At 37.8% G+C, this 9,167-nt stretch overlaps 2 protein-coding genes across 5 annotated transcripts in view; one reads left to right on the top strand and one right to left on the bottom strand.

Moving 5' to 3' along the window:
* Positions 1–9,167, top strand: part of LOC144658478 (uncharacterized) — a 199,856-nt gene that overhangs the window by 27,558 nt on the left and 163,131 nt on the right. For 2 of the 4 annotated variants that reach the window (XR_013571724.1, XM_078518896.1), the window contains exons 2-13: positions 555–980; positions 1,427–1,516; positions 2,964–3,039; positions 3,659–3,722; positions 4,204–4,288; positions 4,716–4,792; positions 5,098–5,134; positions 5,678–5,741; positions 6,602–6,712; positions 7,460–7,483; positions 7,832–7,946; positions 8,746–8,838. Coding sequence is in view for 3 of the 4 variants with exons in the window: in XM_078518896.1 (XP_078375022.1) it covers positions 598–980; positions 1,427–1,516; positions 2,964–3,039; positions 3,659–3,722; positions 4,204–4,288; positions 4,716–4,792; positions 5,098–5,134; positions 5,678–5,741; positions 6,602–6,712; positions 7,460–7,483; positions 7,832–7,946; positions 8,746–8,838 (1,219 nt within the window). In the remaining variant the exon portion in view is untranslated. Of the gene's footprint in view, positions 1–554; positions 981–1,426; positions 1,517–2,963; positions 3,040–3,658; positions 3,723–4,203; positions 4,289–4,715; positions 4,793–5,097; positions 5,135–5,677; positions 5,742–6,601; positions 6,713–7,459; positions 7,484–7,831; positions 7,947–8,145; positions 8,213–8,745; positions 8,839–9,167 lie in introns of those variants that run through there. The other 2 variants (XM_078518897.1, XM_078518898.1) reach the window with 2 other exon arrangements.
* The window catches only part of LOC144656588 (uncharacterized), a 507,005-nt gene that overhangs the window by 363,640 nt on the left and 134,198 nt on the right, over positions 1–9,167 (bottom strand). The window lies entirely within an intron of this gene.

The following is a 9,167-nucleotide window of genomic DNA, read 5'->3' as shown; positions in this document are numbered from 1 at the left end:
CACTAATTTTCACTCTGGTTTACTTGCAGTTAGCTTCAGTTCACCCGGGTTTGCTTGCGGTTAGCTTTTATTTCTTGGTTAGGGCAGCATATACTAGTATTGCCCTAATCAACAAATAAAAGCTACCTGCAAGTAAACCAGGGTGAAGCTAACCTCTAGCAAACTAATGCCATTCTGTCATATAACTATTCTGCCTTACAGGTTCACCCACAACAAACTGGGCCCTCTCCATATACATGTGTATAGTAAAATAAAACAAACCAAACCAAACGAAAAACAAAACAAAAATAAAAACAAGTCAAAGAACAACAATAAAACAAAAACATAACAAACATGCTAGTAATATCATGTTATGATTTAAATCTGACTTATTCTTTGATTTTGTTTTCAATTTCATGTTAGATTTATTTTTACCTTTAATAGGTTTTAGTTGTTTTATATATATGTAAACTTTTTATTGTTTTTAATTAAATTCTTGTAAAGCGCTTTTGATCAGTACATGTAAAAAGCGCTATATAAATTATTAAATTATTATTATTATTATTAATTATTAGACTGACAAGGATTAGAAACAATCTTTGTTCCGTTTATTTGGAAATGGGCAACAAACAGAGTGGTAGAAGACGGGAAAGTCAAATGGTACGTCCACAGTTTGCATCATCAATCAATCCTTTACTTCCACCAGAAGCTGTTGCCAGACTCACTGACTGCTTAAACAGACTACCTATTGCCCTTGATAAAGGTGTTCGGGATGAAGTGATACGTCGTGTAGAACTGAAAGAGACAGAGGATACCCCAGAAATTCTACTTAGCAAAGGCCAAGAGGCATCTGGAATTCATGTGCTGGTGTCAGGGAATGTAACTGTTTTCAGTGAAAACCAAAAGTTTGTCTTGAGGGAAATTCAAGCAGGCGATTGCTTTGGGGAAGTTTCTGTGCTGTTTAATATGAAGTGCACTGCTGATGTGTGGTCATCTAACAGGTACATACATGTGCATGTCAGTTCCAATGTTTAGCAGGGTGTCGCAACTATTGAACAAATTGAACGATTTATTAAGTGTGATGTTGTAAAGGTCAAAGCATCGCGGGAAGCATATTGCATCGTGAACTGTTTCAGTCGTGTTTGGACTGCTAACATTAAAGTAGCTGCCCACAAGCTGAATCTTTAGCATTTGGAATCGCTTTAATTTCCCTTCAACTGGTCGTTTTGTCCCGTCCCATGATAGAATAAAACATTGATTTATTTAAAATAGATTCATTGCACTAGTATAGTAATAATATTTTAATTTAATAAAACTGCAGTTGTAAAAAATGTCTTAAATTGACTTCAGCTTTAGTGACTTCTCAATGTCATGCTCGTGATACTGGCAATAGTGCCCATGTTATGACCTTACAACACATTTAATAATATAATTGTATTTTAACAAGGTGTGTGATATTACTTCTGAAGACCTCTGATGCTCGACAGCTGCTCACGTTTCCCAGTGAGATAACTCTACTGCAGTGGTTTCAACAGAGGTTGGTGGAAATACTACATCTGTTCAGTACATACTAAATTTCTCTGCAGCAATTACATGTAAGAGGTTTCATTCTGAGTTATAAAATTTTCTCCTTTAATGCTTGCTCTAAAAATGTATGTAGCCAAATTAGATTACCGGTAATTTGTTTATAATATATATATATTTTTAAGTAAAGATAAAGATAAAGGATTAGCATTTTACTGACAGACATTCACATTAAATAAATTTCATTAAGCTCCATGGTCAACACTAAAGATTCTGCTTGCAGCATTTATGAAGACAGTTTCAATCTTTTTGATTATCAATTTCTTTATTAGATGGGCCCCCAGAGGGGGTACTTGGGACTTCAAATGACGGGGATGATCAAATGGGGGCAAAAATCAAGACCCAAAAAAAACCCAAGGGCTTCAAACTTAACCCAAAAAATACTTAGATACAAAATTGACCCCTCAAAAATCATCAACAAAATATGTTTCTTTGTACTTTCACAAAAGTACACAGCTAATGCACTATCATGAATCTTCAGATTATTTTTAATACCCAAAAACATCCCTACTTAAATGAAAAAAAAAAAATAGCTGCCAAATTTTCCAACCCAAAAAAATCCTTCGATCATCCCCGTCACTTGAAATCCCGAGTATCCCCCCCTGGGGATGGGCCCAGGCTGCTATCGGCCTACGCGCGCCCGTCTCTTGCGTTCGGTAAGTTTCTTTTGTAGGAAGGGTATTGAAGGTCACACATTCTGATTGGCTTAGACTGGTCATCTTTCATCAGCCACTTAAAATAATTTGCCAGGGTGGAGGAAGAGGCATGGGACAGAGGGATTGTACTTACTTGTTTTCCTACGTCACTTATTCTGTTTGGCTAACTACATCTCATCTCTCATCGGCCACTTGAAATTGCTTATTGGGATGAGGGATTTTATAAATTACCATGCATAATATGCATTTTGTATAAAGTGTTTCACTCAATAAGAAATTCTGCTTAGACCACAAAGCAAAACAGAACTAGACAGTTAGAAAGGACTCAGATACAAGATATATGAACAAAAGAGACAAGTTATATTTCATGAGTTTTAGTGTAAGAAAGAAAACAGACGTAAAAGCGGTGTAAACAATTCATGATCAAAGCAGTCGTTTGACCTTACCCACTCTGGCGGCGAAGTATTGTATTATTGTTATCGCTTGACGTGCTTCAATATAACGAAAAAAGAAAAAAAAAACGTTACTACGCCAGTCTATAAAGCCACAGGGCTTCTTGTTCCACTTAATTTACTGGATGAGATGCTAGTATACTATTTCTTTGGTAGTTGAAGTGACACTAACATTAAATAAAATAATTGCTCTGTAGCAGATTTTATACTATAATATTGTAGTTTGATATTTCCTCGCTTAATGTTAATTGTTAATAATAATAATTAATTGTTAATTCAACGTTAATTGTAGGAGATACCTTGACACCAGTAAACTGTTTGACAATCAACAGTTGTCAAAGGAGATTGCTATAGATGTGTTACAAAAGGTTGGTAGACACACATCGTAACTACACTGTGTTTGCCATAGTTACTATTGATTTCCCAGATGTCTGAGCTGAAATGGCACAATTATAATAACGATATAAATAATTTTACAGTCGAAGCTCTCTTAACGGACACTCTCGTAAGTGGACAGCTCTACTTACGGCCGCCTTGTTGTAAACCCTGTTTCAACTCTCATACAAACACTGTATTTTTACAATCTTGTAAGCGGACATTCCTGTAAGCACTGCGGACACTTTGAGAGATTAAGACTTAGACTTTTTCTTTGTTTTTAAGCTCCTGAAAGTGGACAACCCAAAGAAAATCATATTTACAACCTCTTCATCTTATTTTTATCAATCAACTTCACATCGCTGTTCATCACAATGATTTCACAGTAATTACAGTACCCTATTTCAGTGCTTGTTTCGTTGTCATCCACGTCCCTCCGGTTATTGTTAGCTGGGCAAGCTCCCTTAAGCGGCCCTTTATCCCCCACACCTCTAGTGGCCCCTTTTGAGAACCATTATTGTAAGCGGCCAGCTCCTGTTACGGACACTTTTTTGCGTCCCTAGGGGTCCGCTTACGAGAGCTTTGACTGTATTATTGTTTTCTTCTTCTTAGTCCCCAGTGGTACACAGCTGGAGAAAAGAGTCTTTGGCATCTGTGGTCACCACCATAAAGCCAGGTCAGTTAATTTAAAATTATGTTTTTAAAAAAATATAGATATAATGCAGTAGGTATTCTTAGCTTTCTCTGGTGAATGGAGAAGCAAGTTTTTAATTTAATGTCATTATTTATTTCACACCTTTTTAGTCAAATACTACCGTATTCATTCAATTAAGCTCCCAACCTTGAATAAGCACCCTCTTTGACTAAGCACCCACCCTGAAGGTTGGAAAAGTTAATACATGTAAGTGCCCAGCCTGGAATAAGCCATCTACTCTGCTGGGATATCAATATCCTCTGATTCTTTGCTAAATAATCATGGTAAAATTGGCCAACTACTTCGTAGTAAAGCTGCATGCCTACTGTTACTTCAAAACTTTCTGAACCCCAAACTACATGTAATAATTTAGGAAAAAAGAATTTACCAGACAGTTTCACTTAGAAATGCCATGAGGGAAAACTAATTCCTTTACTTTTATTTACTTTTTAATTTTTTGCAGCAATTATTGTACTGTATCCTACTGACAGCATAATTTTCAAAGAAGGATGGAAAGGACAAGAAATGTTTGTTCTAGTTCATGGACAGTAAGTTAAATTATACAATAAACAGTTGATAAATGTAAGTTTGAGAATGAACTCGTAAAAGTACAAACAAATACACTATTTTGTGCTAAGCCTTATTACCAACATTGGTTGGAGGTGCGCAAAATTATCCACCATGGGATGTTCCCCGGGTCATATACAGGAAAAAATCCAGTGGTCATAATCAGTGTTGTACTTTCATTGGTAGGCTTAACTTCAAATCCCATATTTCTTCAATTAAACACCCAACAGGGCTAGAAAAGGGTCCATTAATATTGTCAACCTCCGCTCTCTAACCCACTCCTGCCATAAAATCATGTTCTTTTGTTTGTTTGTTTTCTTTTTTTTTTTAATCCACCCCTCTCCTTAATTAGCAGTCAGTATTAATGTATGAATTGATCAATAATCAAGTTAATTGTTCTGTATGCAGGGTGAAGTTCTCAACTGGAAATCAGGAGCTTGCTACATTTGATGCTGGAGACAGAGGGTTCTCGTTTGGAGAGGAAGGTACCAGTGACAATTAATAGAATGTAGAAATTATTGATATAAAAATATAACATGCACCTTTTATTTGCTGTTTAAGCCTTTCAAAAAAGGTCCTAGTTTGTGAAAAGGTGCCTTTAACTAGCTTAACACCCTCAGCAGGCTTTTTCTTTTTATAGTCAATGATATTATTAACAATAATTATAATTATTATTTATTACATTTGAAGCTGGAACATTAGATGCATAATTTATATATGTTTCAGACTGCCATTATAATCAGCCATTATGCCATGCCCACCTTCTTATGATATTATTTTTGCTCTGCAGGTTTCTTCACTGGAACTGAGAGGAGATCCACCGTCAGGTTAGGACAGATGCACAGCATGAAAGAGCATTATTTTGATGGTGATATAATTTATGTATCTCTATGTTTATAATTGGTGCTTGAAAGATTAACAATCGTTCCCAGTTACAGCAATAATCTACTTGGTGATCTTAAGTGAATGTTACAGTTAGTCTTGTGACAGTGTGTCTGAATACTTAAACTAAATGTGATCATTGGATCCATATTATTGTTGTGACTGTAATTGGATTCTTCTTCAAGCTCTATTTTAGATCAGGTATCTTGCACACTCTATTTAAATACCGTGGAGATTCACCTCACCTCACGTCACCTACCCACCCCCCACCCTCCCAAAACATGTAAATGGTAAAGTAACCATTAATAAATGAGTACATGCCTATTAGAAAAGCCGCCTGCTAACACAATAAAGATCACCTGCCATTGTTTTCTGTAGACTTTGACAGCAGACTCTGGGTTTCACCACTTTCAACTACCATCTGATAAAAACCTAGAGCTTGTAGTACAATTATAGGTATATAATGTACATACATGTGTACTCCACAGGGCGGCTGGGCCATGCCAGGTTATTATGCTACGAGAAGAAAACTTCCATGATGCTGTTAGTCAGGTGTGTATAATTTATTATTTTCATATATTAAACACTTTGCACTTCATGCAATTATACACAGTGTTATCTTAAGGCCAGCACACACTAGGGGACTAGTCGCAGGGACTTGTCACAGGGACTTGCTTCGGGGACCAGTCCCATTGTGTGTACTTGTATTTTGTATCGAAAGTCTAGTCCCAGGGACCACATTTTTGGTCCCTGCGGCTAGTCCCATGAATTAAGCTGGTTTGATTTCTGGGACTAGTTGCAGGGACCAATAGTCCCACAAATCGGTCAATTTTCTAGTGTGTACACACCAAGGGATAAGTCCCTGCGACTAGTCCCCTAGTGTGTGCCTAGCTTTAAGGGAGAGTAAGTGCTAGACACAGATCTACAAGCACGTTCAAATTGTTTTATACAAAATTGTAATCTTGCAGCTTTTATGCTAAAGATTTTGATTTTATGAGCGGAAAAATACATGGATCTTTTTGTCTCACTGAAAACATTGTTATGCAATAATAAGTTTAATTTTTTTAAGTACAGTAACTTGGCATTGTTTAAATCAGTAATTATATAAATTGGATTGAGTGGAGTACAGTTCAGGGAAAAATTGCACAATTTATATGATGAGCACAAATCACTTGACTTCTGAGTTGTTTGATCAGCCAAATAATTTATGATGATGTTAAAATTGGGCATTCGCATGATCATTGTGTCAATTCCTTGACAAAAAAAATAATAGGTTTGCAGAGAACCAATTGATCATAAACAAGATTTTTTTTATTGCATTATTAACACTTACAGATTAAGTTGCTAGAGATCATCAACTACAACAACAACAATAGCAACAACACATTCTTATTACAAGTTTCATTGCACAGTTCACAACAGAGGCAACATTGCTCCAAGAGCTAAGTGTCAAGTGGAAACAACAGGTCAATCAGAGAGATGGCAGGCTGTACTCAAAGTATGGAGGAGCCTTGGATTTGGAGGTTTGACCCTGTTTTTTATCTGTGGATATTGAATAATAATCTGTAAAGCCTGCATTTTGCTAATGATGCAAGTTCACTGAACTTTAAGTGCAAGCACATGAGTCCATGAAAACAGTCAGACCAGGTCGATGATTAAAAATGTTGAACACATTCCTGCATTTTACTTATTTCCTCTAAGATAAAGTGGACACTAGGCCAAGTGGGTCATGCTTCCAGCAATTTGGAGGAGGAGTATGTCTACACCACCCCCCCCCCTCCCCTTCCCCTCCTCCCTGATGCTAGTCTGTCACAGAATTTGCTGGTACCTATATACAGCTGGGTGAAGAGAGGCACTGTGAAAGTTAAGTAATTTTACCCCAGTCTAAAACACAATGACTCTAGCCAGGGCTCAAACCCAGACTACACAATCTAAAGTCCAGGCCCCAGTTGTTCGAAAGCTGGATAAAGCTATCCACCGGATAAATTGCTATCCAGCAGATAAGTGTTAGTGAAACATACTACGCTATCCACCTGATAGTGATTTATTCGGTGGATAGTATTATCCAGCTTTCGAACAACCGGGGCCAGCATGCTATGAACAAGCATTAGGTCACTGCAATCAACCTCAGAGATGGATGATCAAAAATAACAGAAAACGTTTAGCATACTCATGCATGCATTTTAACTCATTTCCCCATGCAGAATGCTTCTTTTCAATAAAGCAGAAAATGTCATGTTCCTTCTTTCATTATCTTTTTTCCTTTTCAGATCTTGAGGATGACTTTGAAGCAGGTGAGTAATAGCATAAGAAATGTCAAGTAGAAACTGTATGAAGAAAGATCAGTGTTAATCAGCCTGTGGCACCCTCATCCCGAATCGTTCATGCCATATCCTTCATCCCACAGATCCCTCATTCCACATCCCTCATCCTACATCTTGGTATCCCACATCCCTCATCCCTCACCCAACATGCCTCACCTTATATCCCTTTTCCCTCATTTCTCATCCTTCACCCCTCATCCTCATCCTTTATCCCTCACTCCACACCCAACGTAGCTCCTTTAACAATCAATGTTTTTTTTTTCAATAAGTGCGTACAGTATCATAATCATCACTCAAGTCATGCGATTTTCTTGACAGACAGAAGAATTCAAAGCTTGTCCACCAGGATTCTTGTACATTCTTGCTCTGTCCATGGTTATCAAGGAAGTGCAAGCTGATGGTGTCATGTTGTCAACCAGACAGTACCAAGAAGGTTAGTCTACTTTATCTTATTATTGGTGTTCTGTGAGTGGTTCACTTGTTTTGGAATCGCAGATGCAATGCAAGCAGCATTAAACAAGAGAACAGCTCTCGACATCGCTCCCAGGATCTCTACACCCTGTCCCCTAAGAAGAGACCCTGGGAACTACAGCTCGCGGATTGAAAACATTTGGTTGTGTTTTTTTTTTCAGTTTGCAAATTCAACAACACCTTTCATTTCCAGTCTTAATCCCCATCTGATTGACAGGAATTTATGCTGTATGAATGTATGCTGAATCGTGTCCGATATAATTAAATAAATGATAAGGTTGTAAGCGACGTCATAAAATCCTCATTTTAAGCAACTCAACACAAGTAAACATCTTAGACATTGGCAAGTTCTCAGGGGCGGATCGAGGCCCGGGAGGTTGCCCCTCCCCCTTCCCCCTGAGATGACATGCGACTTTCAAATACAACTGGTATTCTGCAAAGAAATAATATGTGGTTTATTGGTTCACGCCCTACTAAGAAAAATCTTGGATACCCCTGTGCCCAGTTGCATAAAGCAACTTAATATAAAGTGGGATTTTCTGCAACTGCTCCTTGCATTCCGCTGAATGTTTTTTGCATCGTCATGGGTTTTCCTTTACTCTTTAGTCCGTCTTTGCCCGATTCATCCATAATAGCACGGGCCACGAAAATCCTCTGGAACACAGGGAATGGTTGCAGAAAATCTCACTTAATCTTAAGTTGCTTTATGCAACCGGGTCCTGGTTCTTTACTGGTACATGTATTTTGCTTTCGGTCTCAAGGCGGTACCCTGTTTGTAGTCCTACAAGGAAGTGCAGAAGTCATGGAAGAGAATACGCCCACATCCCTCATAGTGGATCTTAAACAAGTATTTTGTAAGTAACTTACATTAAGAAGCAAGCAATGATACATTTAATCAACCGTGGGGAAATGCCTGAAAAAAGTTTCGAGGGCTTTGAACACCGGGTTCAAATCCGTGACCTCCACGATACCGGTGCGATGCTCCACCAACTTTCACTATGAAGCAACTGGGAGCCAAGTGATTTTTGTGGGTTCTATTTTTCCCATGAAGGAATAGATGACAGAATAAATGAAATGATGCCGCCGTGCTAAACAGTTTCATCAATTCTGTCTTACTTACATTCGCCATAAGAGAACGTTTCGCTAGAAATCTTCAAATGATTAACCGATAATACCATACTTC

The sequence above is a fragment of the Oculina patagonica genome, chromosome 6 (genome assembly GCF_052425735.1).
Source record: "Oculina patagonica isolate OP01 chromosome 6, crgOcupat, whole genome shotgun sequence".
NCBI classification, from domain to species: Eukaryota; Metazoa; Cnidaria; class Anthozoa; order Scleractinia; family Oculinidae; genus Oculina; species Oculina patagonica.
This window is presented reverse-complemented; position numbering and strand designations above follow the sequence as displayed.